The sequence below is a fragment of the Plectropomus leopardus genome, chromosome 1, assembly GCF_026936395.1.
Source record: "Plectropomus leopardus strain MGB_pleo_1.0 chromosome 1, ASM2693639v1, whole genome shotgun sequence".
Taxonomy (NCBI): Eukaryota; Metazoa; Chordata; class Actinopteri; order Perciformes; family Serranidae; genus Plectropomus; species Plectropomus leopardus.
The window spans coordinates 147,501-165,607 of NC_142176.1; the positions used below are offsets into that span (position 1 = coordinate 147,501).

At 43.5% G+C, this 18,107-nt stretch overlaps 2 protein-coding genes across 13 annotated transcripts in view; one reads left to right on the plus strand and one right to left on the minus strand.

Annotated features, from left to right (window-relative positions):
* vps13c (vacuolar protein sorting 13 homolog C) overlaps nt 1-6,510 on the minus strand; it is a 91,845-nt gene extending 85,335 nt beyond the window's left edge. For 5 of the 11 annotated variants that reach the window (XM_088076588.1, XM_088075802.1, XM_088074976.1 and 2 more), the window contains exons 1-5: nt 6,258-6,505; nt 3,850-3,893; nt 2,779-2,821; nt 2,405-2,500; nt 2,235-2,267 (exon numbers count right to left, since the gene is read on the minus strand). In XM_088076588.1, the coding sequence (XP_087932714.1) occupies nt 2,235-2,267; nt 2,405-2,500; nt 2,779-2,821; nt 3,850-3,893; nt 6,258-6,357 (316 nt within the window). In that variant the 5' untranslated portion in view covers nt 6,358-6,505. Of the gene's footprint in view, nt 1-2,234; nt 2,268-2,404; nt 2,501-2,778; nt 2,822-3,849; nt 3,894-6,257 lie in introns of all 11 variants that reach the window. The other 6 variants (XM_088077665.1, XM_088076948.1, XM_088076123.1 and 3 more) reach the window with 3 other exon arrangements.
* A 9,596-nt stretch (nt 6,511-16,106) lies between these two features.
* agrp (agouti related neuropeptide) lies at nt 16,107-18,024 on the plus strand. 2 transcript variants are annotated; one of them, XM_088079259.1, is made up of 4 exons: nt 16,107-16,298; nt 16,843-16,845; nt 17,167-17,264; nt 17,347-18,024. In XM_088079259.1, the coding sequence occupies exons 1-4, from the start codon at nt 16,163-16,165 to the stop codon at nt 17,536-17,538; spliced, it is 429 nt and encodes a 142-aa protein (XP_087935385.1). In that variant the 5' UTR covers nt 16,107-16,162; the 3' UTR covers nt 17,539-18,024. The 2 variants fall into 2 exon arrangements, with proteins under 2 accessions (XP_087935385.1, XP_042370346.1); XM_042514412.2 differs by lacking the exon at nt 16,843-16,845.
* Nucleotides 18,025-18,107: the final 83 nt, after the last annotated feature.

The window sequence follows — 18,107 nt, forward strand, 5'->3', positions numbered from 1 at the left end:
AGGTGAGTTTCTGAGTGTCTCAGGTGTTCTGGTGAGTCTCTCAGTGTCTCAGGTGTTCAGGTGAGTCTCTGACTGTCTCAGGTGGGTCTCTTGGTGTCTCAGGTGTTCAGGTGAGTCTCTGACTGTCTCAGGTGGGTCTCTTGGTGTCTCAGGTGTTCAGGTGAGTCTCTGACTGTCTCAGGTGGGTCTCTTGGTGTCTCAGGTGTTCAGGTGAGTCTCTGAGTGTCTCAGGTGTTCAAGTGAGTCTCTGAGTGTCTCAGGTGTTGAAGTGAGTCTCTGAGTGTCTCAGGTGTTGAAGTGAGTCTCTGAGTGTCTCAGGTGTTGAGGTGAGTCTCTGAGTTTCTCAGGTGAGTCATTGGTGTCTCAGGTGTTCAGGTGAGGCTCTGAGTGTTTCAGGTGCTCAGGTTTATTCATGTGACTGGACACACTGAGGTGTAACCGCGAGACACACTGCCTGCAGGAGCAGCGCTGCTCAGCTACTTCACGTCTACAGAAACAGAGTCTTGCTGATGTTTTCTGCGTTCAGTTTTCAGCAGAAATCAAATGTGAATGTGAAGTTTTGATAATCATGTTGACTCTTCAGCTGTGTCCCAATTCAGGGTCTGCATCCTTCGGAAACTGCATTCGAAGGCCAATTACGTCACAGCGCTGCACGAAGGCTGTCCCATTTGGTCACAATTCGAAGGCTCCTCCTTTCGCAGCCCACAAATGCGGCCTCCTCTTCCCTCTGTTTGGAGGACACATCGCTACTATCCTTCGCGGCCTTCCATTTCCCAAGATTCCTTGCGCGCCCGCGATCTTCAAAAATAATGGCGGCACAGAGCGGAGATCGGACCGTTGATTTAACTTAATGTGGGTTTTTACTCATTTGAAGATCAAACGCCAGATATGTTAAACTTAGAGGGACATTAAAATCTCATAATTTCATTCATAATACGTGACGTTAGTAATGCTAACACGTAGCCACCTAGCTGCCCCGCTGTGCTGCCCGCAGCAGAGGAGAGCTCCGCCCACAGCAGCGGAGAGCTCCGCCCACAGCAGCGGAGAGCTCCGCCCACAGCAGCGGAGAGCTCCGCCCACAGCAGAGGAGAGCTCCGCCCACTGACGGAGGCTCTACTGCGCGAAAAATCAGCTTCTGACGCGGACAGAGGCACTTGTCCTCCTTCTCCAAATAAAATGTAAATTTTAAAACAAAAAATAATTTCTTTGCTTTAGTGTCCCCCCCGCCTCTCTCTCGCTCTCTTCCTCCCTCTCCCCCTCTCTCGGCCTCTCTCTCTTTTTCTCTCCCTCTCCCCCTCTGGCGAGCCTTGACGGCAGGAATCCACTGTCGTGGGGGTAAGGGCGGGAACATCTGATGACGCAACCAGGAAATCCTCCGAAGGCTAGACTGTCCCAATTAACAACCGTTAATGCGGCCTTCGGAGGTGCCTCCGAAGGAGTCGCCTCCGTAGACCGCGTAGGCTGCGTCCTCCGAAGGATGCAGACCCTGAATTGGGACACAGCTTTGGCCTCCTTTCCTGCAGTTTCGCTGTCTTCATCTGTCACAGACACGGGGAAATACAAATAAATCTGTTTTACTCAACCTTTTCTGTTTCTGTTTCAAAATAAAAGCTCCCTGACAGGGATTCTGTGGAAAGAATCCCTCCAGTTGTTGACTTGAGGCTTTTATTGTGAAATATTGTCAGTGTCAGGTTGTAGATGATGAATACCTATATGAGCTTTTAATTTTGTAAACACAGAAGTAACAGCAGCAAGCAGTTCTGCAGCTGCAGGCAGCTCCGCAGCTGCAGGAAGCTCCGCAGCTGCAGGCAGCTCCGCAGCAGCAGGAAGCTCCGCAGCAGCGTCGCTGTCAGTGTGAACGTAACAAGCGAGTGTGCTGCTGCCGTCGGACGCTTCTGCCGTCACGCCTGCAGTGTGTCCCGACTGTAACAGGAAGTTGTTGCCAGCTGAAACCTCCACCAGCTGTCTGACTTGTTAGTGTTTCTACAGAATTAACATTTGCTGATTCAGATCAAAACCTCCCAGAATCAGACTGCAGGAACCAGTAACTCCTTGATCAGAAACCAGTTCACTCTGCCAGACTCAGGGCTGCACGATGCGGCTTCACTCTGACTCACCTTCAGCTATACTTCTTAAACTCTTAGTTTGGAGAACTCGTGCAGCCCTGACAGGAAGTACAGAGACCTAACAGGAAGTACAGAGGCCTGAACCGCCACCTGAGAACAGCGTCTTACCGTTATATGGACACGACTTCAGCTGAGATCCAGCTGAAACACACACCCGCACGCGCACACACACACACACACACACACATACACTCATCACATCGGCAATAAGAACGTCAACTCTTGAAGCTCCACCTCCACACATGACCAGCCAATGGACACTGAGGCGTCTCACTCACTGGCTCCAGGGACGACCAGCAGGTACAGTCCATCCAACGAGGCGACCACAGCGTCATTATACAGATTCTTCCAGGGGATCTTCAGCGTCAGCCGGCCTGAGACACAGGAAGTGACATCACACAGGAGTGACAACACACAGGAAGTGACAACACGCAGGAAGTGACATAATGCAGGAAGTGATTACAAACAGGAAGTGATCACAAACAGGAAGTGACACACCGCCATCCAGAAAAAAAAAAAAGGATGAGACAAGATGAGAAGACAAGTTTTTTTTTCAGAAGACAAACCGGTACTCAGAGAGTCAAACAGTGATTAACAGCTGCGGTAACTCTGATCAGTGACATCACTTTGTTACTGATCAGAGTGAACTCACCGATCTGTCCGGCCTTCACTTTGAAGGGAACATCGAACTCACTCTGAAACACAAACACACATCAGTATTACCAAAATCATCAGTATTATCAATATCATCAATATGGATACTATTACTGAAACTGAAGAAATTAGTTTATTGATCAGTCAGCTGAGAAGAGCTGAAAAACTGACAGTGTTTCCATATAAGTGACGCAACGATTGGTTTTATGAGAGAAGCTAAAGTTACTCATTCTCAGCTATATTACGCAAGAGTCATAGATGTATTATGGTCATGGATGTATTATTGTCATGGATGTAATATGGTCATGGATGTGTTATTGTCATGGATGTAATATGGTCATGGATGTGTTATGGTCATGGATGTGTTATGGTCATGGATGTGTTATTGTCATGGATGTAATATGGTCATGGATGTGTTATGGTCATGGATGTGTTATGGTCATGGATGTGTTATGGTCATGGATGTGTTATGGTCATGGATGTGTTATGGTCATGGATGTGTTATGGTCATGGATGTGTTATGGTCATGGATGTGTTATGGTCATGGATGTGTTATTGTCATGGATGTGTTATGGTCATGGATGTGTTATTGTCATGGATGTAATATGGTCATGGATGTGTTATGGTCATGGATGTGTTATGGTCATGGATGTGTTATTGTCATGGATGTAATATGGTCATGGATGTGTTATGGTCATGGATGTGTTATGGTCATGGATGTGTTATGGTCATGGATGTGTTATGGTCATAGATGTATTAGGTGCTGTGGGGCTCCTGGCCTGAGTCTGAAAACTCTGAACTGATCATAATTTACTGATATGAACCTCTCGTCTGCTTTATTGATCGTTTGAAATTGAAAACGGAAACTAAATAGACAGAGACCAATCAGAGACACCCTGTTTGATGACATCAAAGGGAGGAGGACCAATCAGAGACACCCTGTTTGATGACATCAAAGGGAGGAGGACCAATCAGAGACACCCTGTTTGATGACATCAAAGGGAGGAGGACCAATCAGAGACACCCTGTGTGATGAGAGCAGAGGGAGGAGGCGGGGCCTCAGACTCACCAGAGCGTTCTCCTTCACTCGGAGGTTTTCCAGAACAACATTTCCTGCAGACACACAGAAAACACACACTCTCATATATTCAGGAATTATTACAATAAATCCTCATTTTTCATATCATCATCAATATTATTATTAGTAGTAGTAGTATCATTAGTATTATTATTAATCCACGCCTTCCCTTCCTCCCGTCTGGTCTACGGTGACTCACTCCTTTATGGCATCAGCTCCACCTCCATCAACAGACTCCAGCTGGTCCAGAGCGCAGCGGCCCGACTCCTCACCTGCACCAAATCTTAAAAAACCTTCACTGGCTCCCTGTCTCCCACCGGATTACCTCCAGGATCCTGGTCCTCACCTTCAAAGCCCTTCACCGTCTGGCCCGCCCTGACCTCACTGCCCTCCTCTCCCCTTACCAACCCTCACGGACCCTCAGTTCTGCCTCTGAAAATCTCTCCGCCCATAAATCCCTCCTCTGCACTTTCGGGGACAGAGCCTTGTCCGGGGCTGCTCCCAGGCTCTGGAGCTCCCTCCCCCCGATGGATCCGTGACCCGGAGTCCCTCGCCGTCTTTCAGTCCCGCATCAACCCTGCCTCAACCCCCCCCCAGACCTTGACTTCAAGATAGGGGCTCTATAAATCCAATTATCATTATTTTAAGTACAGAGGGATGGTGCCTGCTGTAAAGCCCTCTGAGATTTGTGATAATGGGCTTTATAAATAAAACTGACTTCACTTGAATTGACTTGAATTATTGTTATTAGCAGTTTGGGTTAGGGGTTATTATTATTGTTATTATTATCATTATTACTGTCCATATTATTAGTAGTTTCCATTATTATCACTACTGTAATGGTGAGTATGGTTCTACAGACAGAGTTGGTGGATCAGTTACGTCTTATTGTTATTGACGAGTGACTGATTGATTGACGAGTGTGTCCCGAGGTGTCTAAACACCTTCAGGTTATTTTCCATCTGAACACACGGCGGCTCAGAGCTGACAGCTGATTGGTGGAGCCCGTTTGTGTCCGTCCAACAGGTGTGACAAGTGCGCAGGTATGAGGAAACTCCAGTGATGTCATCACACAAACAACACATCAATACTTCAGACATCAGCCGCTCTCACAGCTTTCTTGACACCAGATTCATTAATATTATTGTTAATAATAATAACGTTTATCACAGTAATAATACTCATCATCAGACTGAGACATCCTCACTGTTTTTTAAATAAACTCAATCACTAAACATGAAATACAAAAAACAAAAGTAAACATCAGCTTCTCTTCTTCTCTGGTTTGAGAGCATAGGCTCACCGAAGCGTCTCTGGCTGCATGGTTAGGGACTGTTCATCATTTATGAGAAGGGAGGGGGTGCTGCAAAAAGGGGGAGGCATGTTGAAAAAGTATAAAGCACAGAGGAGGAACTCGGGGGGGGCATACAACTGTAAATGGCTGCATTTTGCATTTTATTTTGACATTTTTCTTTAAACATTTTGCCTTTTCATATATAAATATTTTAATTATATTTAACAATAGCAATTTTTCTGACATTAAAGAAAACTAATATATTTTACTGCTAATTTAATTTAAGAAAGCTGGGCGGGGTGGGTCCTAAAAAGTTTTGGTAAGTTTCTTAAAATCTCACACAGAGCGAGGGTCACACACACAGCTCCTCTGACAAATGACTCACAGTCCCTAACATGTTTTCATAGTTCTGCAGGAGGGTGTGTGTGTGTGTGTGTGTGTGTGTGTGTGTTTACTCTATAACTGTTTAGCTTCCGGACTGTTTGACAGACTCATCTGAGCATAAAGCCCCGACTCTCACTGCTCTGATGAACAAACCGTCATATACACACATCAACAACAAACAAACAAACAAACAGCAGCTGACTGTGTTTCAGTGTTTGTGTTTAGCTGTCGCTGTCAGTAGGTGAAGGTGTGATTTAAATTCGGATTTAACCTGAACAGATCGGTGATCGATGCTTTTTGATGAAGCCGATATAAAGAGCTTCCCGGCTGTCTAACATCCTGCGGTCATACGTGTTACAGGACCTGCTGCCATGTATTTATAGAGGAGTGGACTCACAATGGTGATTACAGTGAGCGGACTCTGGTCTGTTAGCTGCTACTCGCCGTTAGCCTCCCTCAGCTCTCCACCTTCCGAGATCCCGATCGTCAGCTGGTACTAAAGTTAACATTAAACCGAAACAGATACGTGCTCGGTGTGTTGGTTGAAGCCGATATAAAGAGCGGGGCCGACTGTCGAACATGATGTGGTCATACATGTTATACAGTCTGTCGTCATGTATGTAGAGCGGAGTAATGTTAAAATGTTGATATTTTTGAGCCGGATCTGGTCTGTTAGCCGTTAGCCTCCGTTAGCCTCCGTTAGCTTCTGTTAGCTGCTCACCTCCCCAGATGCCGATCTTCAGCTGGGACTTGTCCAGGTTCTCCACGTAGTTTCCGATGAACCTGTTGAGCAGGTCGCTGACCAGAGACTCGAACACCATGACTAGGAGCTCCGAGTCGGACCTGCTGCGGGTCACCGTCTGTCTGCAGCTGATTTCCGGTTCTGATAACTCAACTAGCTCTGTGCTCGACTGTTGGATCGATTCGTGCTGTCTGTGCGTTCACAGTGAGGGCAGAGAGGAGAGCATCGATCGGCCAGGTGACAGAGGGAGTGTCCCGGTGATGCTAAAGTCACGTGAGTCCGCTCAGATATAATTTGTCGTCACGTGACAGCAGGGCCGTTCTAGTCAGCCCCCGGGAAGTGCGCCACTCTGAGGCAAAATGTACATAGTGGCCGAAAGTGGAACTACAGCGTCACGTGACGCACACTGGCGCAGAGAGACTTTTCCGCGTTTGTTAACATCGGGAAAGAGACCTCCTTAAATCACTGGATCATTTTTTGTGAGACATGTTGACTTTTCAGAACGCATTTTTATATCCATTATTAAAAACATTAAGTCCTAAAGACGTAAAATGCGCTATTTCCCGAATCAAGATTTTGAATTCGGTGTTTCTCCAGACATAACATGAACGCGCAGCGGACCCGCGGGACTCTACCGCGTGAACGCGCATGTGACTCTAAGAGTTTCTGACAGCACAGGCTTCCTACCGGCTGTAGTAATTTATATTTTTGCTGTAATTCATCATTTTTAACATTTTACATCACATCCATACGCTGCTGGCTGTAAAGCTGTAATATGGACGTCTTACCGTGTCTGTGTCAGACCGTATATACGGTCTACGGTCTGTATTCAAACTACCGGTTATCAGTGAGCAGCGGAGCTCTAGAGACAGTTACTGAGAGGTACTGGACGTAGTATTTACTTAAAGATTAGCTGTGTATTAATACAATATATATAATATTACAAGCAGCACCTTTTAGTATATTTTTTTGGGCACAACACATTTTGATTCTCTTAATTTAATTTCTCCGGTCGAGATTACGATATGATTCCCTGATGAGTTGTTTGTATATTTGTGTGTGTGTGTGTGTGTGTGTGTAGAGAGAGAGATAGATATACTATTATCTGATTATCACGTAAATATTAAAAAGCACCGCTGTCGTTCTGCCCTCGATTAGTGGCTGTTGCTAATACGCTAAGCTATTACTAGAGAAATGCTCGTGAACGAGCGCTGTTCGAAAAAAAAAAAAGCAACTGAGTGCTATATAAGGGTTAAAATATGATTAAAACACACAAAAAAAAATTTTTAAATGTTGTTTTTATGTTTTTTTAAAATACAAAATATAATATATATATATTACTTTTATATGTAAAATGTATAGTTACAAAGTATAAATATGAGTGACGTGGATTTGACATATATGGTTATACTGGCATATTTTAGGCATTCCATGGTAAAGGAGCAGGTTGCTGTTTATTGCTTACATATGTATAATCATGTATTTAATTCATTTCATTAATATCAAATAAACTCAGAAACATTAATAACACATCAAACAGTTGGTATATGTCCTTTTGTGGTGTCCTCTCAGATAGTGTCCACCATGCTTTGCTGTGCTGCACGGGGACAATCCAGGCGTGAAGACAAAGACACGCTGACACACAGGTGAGGAAAATGTTGCTGAGTAATGCCAGCAGAAGTAGTCTGACACTGACCTCAGATCACAACTACAAAGAATATGCATGCTGAAGACAGGGAGCTGACACTCAGGATGACGGTGCTGTCTTAGTGCAGGAGTCTCCAGGCGTCACTCTCTCCTGTGTAGATATTTAACTGAGAGAGGGAGGGAGAAAAGGACAGGAGAGAGGGAGAAAAGGACAGGAGAAAAGGACAGGAGGGAGGGAGAAAAGGACAGGAGAGAGGGAGGGAGAAAAGGACAGAAGAGAGGGACAGGAGAGAGGGAGAAAAGGACAGGAGAGAGGGAGAAAAGGACAGGAGAGAGGGACAGGAGAGTGGGAGAAAAGGACAGGAGAAAAGGACAGGAGGGAGGGAGAAAAGGACAGGAGAGAGGGAGAAAAGGACAGGAGAGAGGGAGAAAAGGACAGGAGAAAAGGACAGTAGAGAGGGACAGGAGAGAGGGAGAAAAGGACAGGAGGGAGGGAGAAAAGGACAGCAGAGAGGGAGAAAAGGACAGGAGAGAGGGAGAAAAGGACAGCAGAGAGGGACAGGAGAGAGGGAGAAAAGGACAGGAGAGAGGGACGGGAGAGAGGGAGAAAAGGACAGGAGAAAAGGACAGGAGGGAGGGAGAAAAGGACAGGAGAGAGGGAGAAAAGGACAGGAGAGAGGGACAGGAGAGAGGGAGAAAAGGACAGGAGAGAGGGAGAAAAGGACAGGAGGGAGGGAGAAAAGGACAGGAGAGAGGGAGAAAAGGACAGGAGAGAGGGAGAAAAGGACAGCGGAGAGGGAGAAAAGGACAGGAGAAAAGGACAGTAGAGAGGGAGAAAAGGACAGGAGAAAAGGACAGTAGAGAGGGAGAAAAGGACAGGAGAGAAGGGGAAAAGGACAGGAGGGAGGGAGAAAAGGACAGGAGAGAGGGACAGGAGAGAGGGAGAAAAGGACAGGAGAGAGGGACGGGAGAGAGGGAGAAAAGGACAGGAGAAAAGGACAGGAGGGAGGGAGAAAAGGACAGGAGAGAGGGAGAAAAGGACAGGAGGGAGGGAGAAAAGGACAGGAGAGAGGGACAGGAGAGAGGGAGAAAAGGACAGGTGAGATGGACAAAAGGACAGGAGGGAGGGAGAAAAGGACAGGAGAGAGGGAGAAAAGGACAGTAGAGAGGGAGAAAAGGACAGCAGAGAGGGAGAAAAGGACAGGAGAAAAGGACAGTAGAGAGGGAGAAAAGGACAGGAGAAAAGGACAGTAGAGAGGGAGAAAAGGACAGGAGAGAAGGGGAAAACGACAGGAGGGTCGGACATACGTTTATAAGCCTGGGTGTCAGTTATAAAACTTTGTTAGCTGTGTTAGCTTTTGCTGTGCTAACCTCAGCATGTCTATAGTGTTTCACATGATACGCCTACAAATATTAATCCATTTTTATTTTATTTTACTTTTTTATCAGACTTTGATCCTTTGTCAGCTTGCCCGTCTCTGTGTCCAAGCTTTTTTGTTTGTTTAAAAAGGTCTAGCTTCCAGGAACCAGTGAAAACTGTCCTAGGTGTAAATGTGACCCAGGCACCCTTAGCCATATGTTTTGGAGCTGCCCAAAGCTAAAAAACTTTTGGGAAGGGGTTTTTGACACAATCACTACAGTGTGGGAATTAACAATTCAACCGAACCCTGTCACAGCCTTATTTGGTGTGGTGCCACTAGACTGTAGGATTTCAGCCACCCATGTCACAGCAGTGGCCTTCGCCACACTTCTGGCACGGCGGACTATCCTGCTAAAATGGAAAAAGTCGGTACCCCCTTCTCATAGGCGATGGGTGATGGACATGGTGGCTCATCTCAAAGTGGAACAACTAAGATATATAACTCAAGGCTCGGAAAGAAAATTCAAAAAGCTTTGGCAACCGTTCCTACTATATGTTGAGAAACTCCCTGTTGAATAAATGATTACAATGGCCCTGTGAATTTTTTTTTGATTTTTTAAAATTTTTTTTGTTTTTTTTTATTTTTTTAAGTTATTACTTTTTTTATTTGTTCACTTATTTGTCGTTTTTTTGTGCAGCTGATTTGCATTGTTTGTGTAGTTATTTTTACTTTTCTTTGTTGGAATGTCTGTTTATTTTGTCTATTGTCATTAACGCCAATATTTGTGGGTCAATCTAATTTTGTTTCTTTTCATTTTCATTATTATATTTTTTAATGGATTTTATGGTGTGTGTGCAAAGCGCTGGAATAGATGTTCTTGAGTTTCTAGATGTTTTCATGTGTGTACAGCTATTTATGTGTTAAGTAAAATCCAATAAAAACATTCACATAAAAAGGTCTAGCTACTTCATTGTTCTATGTCGTCACACTACTGTGAATATAAGAGTGATTTTAACACAAAGTGGGCACCGCTGCATGTGAATGCATGAATTATTCAGATCTGCGCTCCAGAGCAGAGCCTTCATTAGGCTGTGTGATATTGCCCTCTACTGGATTTATATGTTAATGAACTGCATCAAACTAGAGCCTTCTGCCTTTTTATAACCCACTTCGAAACAGCATGACCTTCTTACATTTTATAATGCCTAGCCATTCTTCTGAGGTGATTTTGGTGAAAGTAATGCACAATTTGTGTAATGCATTACTCTCCACAGAGAGTAATATTATATTATTATAATAGCATGATTCCTTATTGCTGGAACTATTTGTTATTTGTTATTTGTTATTAAGTTTTCAGTTCCACAAAGATCCACTGATCTGAAGCATCCTCCATCACATAGCAGTCCATCCATAGCTGTTCCCCCAGTACCCAGTGCTCCTATAGTAAGTTATCAATACACAATAACAAGCTTACATATATAACGCCATAATAAAATATATGTTTAGCAGGATTAATGTTATAAGACACTAGTGTAGCAATTTCAGTATTTAGAATAATTTCTCATTAAGCCTAGTATGTTTCATTTTTCTAAATGACTTATCCTGTGATCTTGTTCAGGTCTTTCAGCTTCCCTCTTTTTGCCTCAACTGAAAACCAGTTGAGCTGTAACATAATAAAGACAAATGGAGTCAACAGAATAACAAAGCTAAAAACACTCACCCTTAAATTACGTTTCTGTTTACAGTAATGTTTTTTTTTTTTTACGTTGTTTAGATGTCTCAGATATGCACTCTTAATCCATATCAGTACTTTTGTACCATAAAATAGCACTCTGCTATCAACAACAGGCACATCATGCCAGAACTGCTGGAAATATCTACAGGAAATCGCTGTGCTACAGACAAGGATTTTTACACTTGAAGCAGAAAGAGGGCTTCATGAAACACTCCCAATAACATCCAATGGTAAGACAGCTAAGTCTACCTCAAATATTTTAGACCTGGATGACACAGTGTCTTTCCCAAAACTTGCTAGAACGGGACCCGAACAGACTGATATCACTGCCGCCTGGCATACACTTGGTGCTAAGCCAAAACAGAACAGAATCAGAAAAACAAATGCTGGTATCACAGGAAGAATTACAGCATTGCCAGGCATACAGCTAAGAAACAAATATCAACCGCTGTCTGAACTAACTGTGAACGAGCCAGAGCAATTTTATAAACAGGAAGCAGGGAATTTAAAATGATCAGATTTCATGAGGGGGAAACATGACATTCGCTGTGGCATACAGAAGCAGAAGCACAAGGCGCTCAAGGACAAAGAATCTGTGCTAGACGTGAAGGCGAGAGATATCCTGCTTGTAGGAGACGGTGCTGTCAGTGCTGTAAACAATGAAGCGATCGTCACATGCAGCCATCCAAGTGCTGAGGTCAGTGACATAACTGGACTTCTCTCCCAGGAGCTGTCCAACCACCCTGGAGTTAAACAGGTCATCGAGCATGAGGGAGCCGGTGACACCAGGAGAGGAGAATCTGAAGTTTTAAAAAAGGATTTCTTAGAACCTTTTAACAGACTTGACAAGCTGAAAGTTCAGTCATTCATCAGTGGGCCTCAACCAGCGATTGACAGAAGTATCAAGAAGTTCAGACGCCTGCTCAAAAACGTAAACTGAAAAAAATAAAGTATAAAAAAAGTATAAAAAAAAGTATAAAAAAAAAGAAGAAGTTCAGACGCCTGCTTGCTTTGAATACTTGGCTTTCTAATGCCTGTGAGTGTCAAGGAATAAACTTCAACCTGTTTTGGGAACAGGTGGAACTTTTCACTCGAATGGGTCAGTGATGGTGATGATGGTGATGGTGATGATGATGATGATGATAGTGATGGTGATGATGACGATGATGATGGTAATGATGGTGGTGATGGTGATGGTGATGGTGATGATGGTGATGTTGATGTTGATGGTGATGATGGCGCTGATGACGGTGATGATGATGGTGATGGTGATGTTGATGGTGATGATGGCGCTGATGACGGTGATGATGATGGTGATGATGATGGTGATGATGGTGATGTTGATGGTGATGATGGCGATGATGACGATGATGATGGTGATGGTGATGATGATTGTGATGATGATGATGGTGGTGATGGTGATGGTGATGGTGATGGTGATGGTGATTTGATGGTGATGGTGATGCTGATGGTGATGATGGTGATGATGTTGATGGTGATGATGGTGGTGATGGTGATGATAATGATGATGGTAATGGTGATGGTGATGATGATGATGATGATGATGATGATGATGATGATGACTATGGTGATGATGAGGATGATGATGATGGTGATGATGAGGGTGATGATGATGGTGATGAGGGTGATGATGGCGGTGATGATGGTGGTGATGGTGATGATAATGATGGTGTAATGGTGATGATGATGATGATGATGATTTTGATGATGATGATGACTATGGTGATAATGAGGATGATGATGATGGTGATGGTGATGGTGATGATGATAGTGATGATGGTGGTGATGGTGATGATGAGAATGATGATCATGATGATGATGATGATGATGATGATGATGATGATGGTGATAGTGAGGATGATGATGATGACTTTGTTGATGATGATATCTCTCCTCACTGACCTGAGGCGGTTCACCTGTTTGATTCTGTTGCCATGGAAACAGGAAGTGTGTTGTTGTTGACGATCAGGACAAACTCTTCTCATTAGAGGTCATTTCCTGCTGATGGACCGTAATCAGCTGAGAGCAGCGGTGATGTCATCAACGTGTCAGGGTTCAGAGAATCGGCACCATGTTTGCAGACGAAGATGAAGAGGAGGACGAAGAGTTAATGAAGCAGCTGATGGATGAAGCCGCTGATCTAATGTTCTCCATTCAAAGGCATGGAAGAGCCGAACCCAAAAACAGCTGAAATATATTTAATAACACTGATAATAAAAATACAGATAATAATCAATCAGCCCACCATGACTGAGCCAACAGCAAACATCACATTTAGAAACATGAGCCAGAGTGACGGCTCAGAGGAGGCAACCTGCAACCTATCACTGATCAATATATACATCTGTGAATACAGCTGATCAATCTATAAATACATCTGATCAATATATACATCTGTGAATACAGCTGATCAATCTATAAATACATCTGATCAATATATACATCTGTGAATACAGCTGATCAATCTATAAATACATCTGACCAATCTATACATCTTTAAATATATCTGATTAATCTATAAATATATCTATAAATAATGATGGAGCATTAAACAGGAAGTCGGATGGTGTTTGATGTCAAACGTTTAACCCTTTCATACATGAATTTTGACGACGTGAGTCACAAGTTTTGTCCCGAGTGTTTTTATTCTTCTTCACACATCAACTTTTGTTTTTTTAAACTTCATATTTTAAAACATTTTCTAAATCTCTGTCCCACCTGTCTCTGTCCCACCTGTCTCTGTCCCGCTTGTCTCTGTCCCGCCTGTCTCTGTCCCGCCTGTCTCTGTCCCGCCTGTCTCTGTCCCGTCTGTCTCTGTCCCGCCTGTCCCTGTCCCGCCTGTCTCTGTCCCGTCTGTCTCTGTCCCGCCTGTCTCTGTCCCGTCTGTGTACAAACGACAAAATAACCGTGTTGAATCTCCCTCATTCAGCTCCTCTATTAAATATATTTTAAAATATATATTTTAAATTATATATTTTAAATAAATCTCTGTCCCACCTGTCTCTGTCCCACCTGTCTCTGTCCCACCTGTCTCTGTCCCGTCTGTCTCTGTCCCGCTTGTCTCTGTCCCGCTTGTCTCTGTCCCGCCTGTCTCTGTCCCGTCTGTCTCTGTCCCGCCTGTCTCTGTCCCGCCTGTCTCTGTCCCATCTGTCTCTGTCCCGCCTGTCCCTGTCCCGCCTGTCTCTGTCCCGTCTGTCTCTGTCCCGCCTGTCTCTGTCCCGTCTGTATACAAACGACAAAGTAACCGTGTCGAATCTCCCTCATTCAGCTCCTCTATTAAATATATTTTTAATTTATCAATCAACAAAAATACAAAAATATGGTCAAAATATTGTGTTTGTCTCAGAAACTGCAGATGGAATATTTTCAGCAGTAATTGTATCCATTGTAGTTTAAATATAACCACAAATATTCATGTATTTATGGATGTATACTTCTACATACACAGACTCTGTAAATATGAGGACGTCGTTCAGCAGCAGCACAAACATCACTCGCTGATACATTCATGACGTTTAAATTAATATCACAGCTGTCTGATGTTTGACCCCCCCCATCAGGTGGTCATGTGACCTTCTCCCCTCCTTAAAATGTCTCGTCGTCCCCTCAGAGACACAAAGAGTCACAGCGACAGGTGAGTCACCTTTTCCTCTGTTATTTACTCTGAATATTCATGTTTTTAAACTGAAATAATATAATATCATAGAATAATGTCATTCAATAATTGTAATGTAATTCATCTTTTACTGTCATTTTAATTTAAAGCAAATGTTCTGTTATTGTGAGATCAAAGTTCAGTTCATGATAAATACCAGTTATTATTATTCAATTATTACACAGAATATAATATATTATTGCACGGCGTATATTCTGATGTGTAACTTTACGTTACATGAAATATATTTTTACAGATAATATTCGATGACATGTAATATGATTATGAGTCACGTAACATGAAAAATCTGAGATCTGAAATCTGAAAAAGATGTTTAATGTCTCTTCTTGTTATATGAAATATGACATTTAAACATATAAATTGTATATATAAATATTAACATAATAAATTCTGTAAATGTTAAATAAATAGTAGAAAGTAGAATAAAAAGAAATACTCTTCTTGTTTTTTGTTTGTTTGGTTTTGTTAGTTGTTTTTCCTGTTATAGGTCATTTTCTTGCAACTTTTGACCAGTTCTTGCTACATTTCTTGTTAAATTGCTGCTTGTTGTGATTTTTAAAGAAAAGTAGCCAGTTTGCTGTAATTTTAAAGGAATTCTTCATTAGTTCCCAAATGCTGTTTTTCTCTTCTGCCTCCACGTTGAATAAAGTCAGTTTACAGACTCTGACACGACTCTGCAGAATAATAACGGAAACAAAAATCCAAATATCTCACACACACACACACACACACACACCCACACACACACACACACACCCACCCACACACACACACACACACACACACACAGCTACCCTCGGTCAGCTGCTCCTTTAACCCTTTGAAACCTGCTCTATATGACCTGATACAAGTCAAACACGGGAAGAAGGCAAAGAGAAACAAAAGAAGAAATGACCCCAAAATTTACAAGAAATTAGTAAAAAGTACAAGAAAATTGCCTGAAAATTATTTTTAAAAAAGAAAAGAAAAAAAAGAAAGTGAAACAAAAAACAAAGAAGTAAATGTCCCAGAGAAAGTGTTTCAAAATTATAATAATTTTGTAACACAGTTTTAAAAATGTAATAATGATCCTTTTAAATCAAGTTTTTCCCCAATGATTTTTCACCTCACTTTTCAAAAATAATTTTCTAATCTATTATTTCTTGCAGTTTGTGAAACACTTTGTACCAAGCTGCTCATTTTCTTTTTTTATGTTTTTGAGATAAATTTCATTAATTAATTGCAGTCATTTGTTCAGTAGTCAAAAGAAAAACTCGGTCGCTCCAGGTTCCAAAGGGTTTCTCCTTATTATTGACCGACAGAAGATCTGACTCCAGAGCAGTCGGCCTGTGTGGACGATGTCACGCGTTGATGTTTGACATCACTGTTTGTGTCTCGTCCTTCAGGGGCTCTGCGAGGACACGCTCAGGATTCTGGGAGTTCTTCTTCTGGCGTTGTCGGCAGGATGTTTGGCTCCGTGCTGCTCGGCTGCATCTCATTCAGCCTGCTGCGTCTCTCTTCTTCTCTGGTTCATGGAGACATCCAGCTAGACGACGGCCCGGCCGCCCGCCACGCCGACTCCTCCTACCTGTCAGCCATCGGTCAGTACCGCCCGTCAGACCATAACGTCCGAGGACTCGATTATATACGACTGCGTGTCATCAGGAGACGCTTTGGACGGATGACAGTCATGTGACCTGCTACAGATATATACCGCCGCTCCGACACAGCTTTCAGCGTGCAATACGAACGCCAAAATGCACCCTTCACATCTGCATTCAGACTCAGATTCAGAAAACTTTATTTATGGCAGAACAGCGATTCATTTTACAGTCGACCAAAACAGGACAAACACAGCCAGCAGCAGCCTTTAGACGTCAGCACATCTGCAGCGACACATTGACGCACGGACGACCCGAGCAGCAACACACAGGTCGCTACTGATGCTCCAAATACCCAAATCAAAGAGTGCACACAACAAAGACAGACACAACCATAGAGCAAAGACATATAATACTTAACGTAAATAAGTAAATACAGATTTTACACGGTTTGTTCATCCGAGCGATGCTGGTGCTAAAAATGATCCCTGAGCCTGATCGGTTTGAGGGCCGTCCCCCTGAGACGTCTCCCTGATGGTAACAGCTGGTTTACCCTCCAACATCAGAAGGATACCTAGAGCGTAACATGCAGACGCAGAACAATACCTAGAGCGTAACATGCAGACGCAGAATGATACCTAGAGCGTAACATGCAGACGCAGAACAATACCTAGAGCGTAACATGCAGACGCAGAAGGATACCTAGAGCGTAACATGCAGACGCAGAAGGATACCTAGAGCGTAACATGCAGACGCTGAAGGATACCTAGAGCGTAACATGCAGACGCAGATGGATGACTTGAGTATAACATACATACATACAAAGACACTACATGTGATGAGTTGTTGTCTGTTGTCTGTGCTGCAGAGAGAGGCCACGCCCCCGACCCTGTGCATGAGCCCGCCCTCCTGCCTGTGGACTCAGTGGAGGATCACTTCCTAATGGATGCGGCGTCCTATGATGAGGTGGGTGTGGCTTATTTAAAGACACTGATCACCCTGAACGTGTCCTACATCCTGTTTCTGCTCTCTGACTTCCTGTCTCCAGGACTCGTCTGCGGCCCTGCAGCTGCAGGGGCGGGCCATGCGGTCTCCTCGCCGCTGCATCCCCCACCAGCAGTCCTGTCTTGGCTACCCACTGCCCTGCTGCGACCCCTGTGACACCTGCTACTGCCGCTTCTTCAACGCCATCTGCTACTGCCGCCGGGTCGGGCACACCTGCCTGCCCAGACGCACCTGACCCCCAAACTGACCCTGACCCTGACCCTGACCCTGACCCTGACCCTGCCCGCCCAGATGCACCTGAGGCGTTTAGGGTCGCCTGACCCTGACTGCCTCAGGCAGAAGCACGGATGCTGCTGACAATAAAACACGTTTATGTTCTTTCGTGTTGGGTGAAATCTGATATTTGTGTAAATAGATAAAATAAAATGACTGCTGAAGAAGAAAAGTTTTCAGAGGTTGATTCAACATGTGGCAGGTTGAAGTGTACAAAAATAAATCTTCTAACAATGAAATTAAAGTGGAGACAGTCCGACATTTCACAGTTAATCGCCAAAAACAGAGGTGGCTTTATGTGATTATTTATTTACTTATTTTCTCATTTTCATTTTGCTGCTGAAGCCGTCCTTCATCTTTTCACATTTTAATGTACTGACTTGTTCATCTTTCTTCTGTTTTTATCTTCTGAACTTTGTTTTATTCCCTCTTTTATGGGATTTAAATATATTTTTATTTAGTACTTTAGCTGCCTTTTTGTGATCTGTGATCTTTTATTCCTTTTATTCTTTTTATTTGCTTTATTCTTGT

What these genes read in the sequence shown, in the direction of transcription:
- agrp (XM_088079259.1), top strand. Translation starts at nt 16,163, where the DNA reads ATGTTTGGCTCCGTGCTGCTCGGCTGCATCTCATTCAGCCTGCTGCGT. An exon ending in ATGCGGCGTCCTATGATGAG is followed by an intron (nt 17,265 to 17,346) that starts GTGGGTGTGGCT and finishes TCCTGTCTCCAG; the next exon opens with GACTCGTCTGCGGCCCTGCA.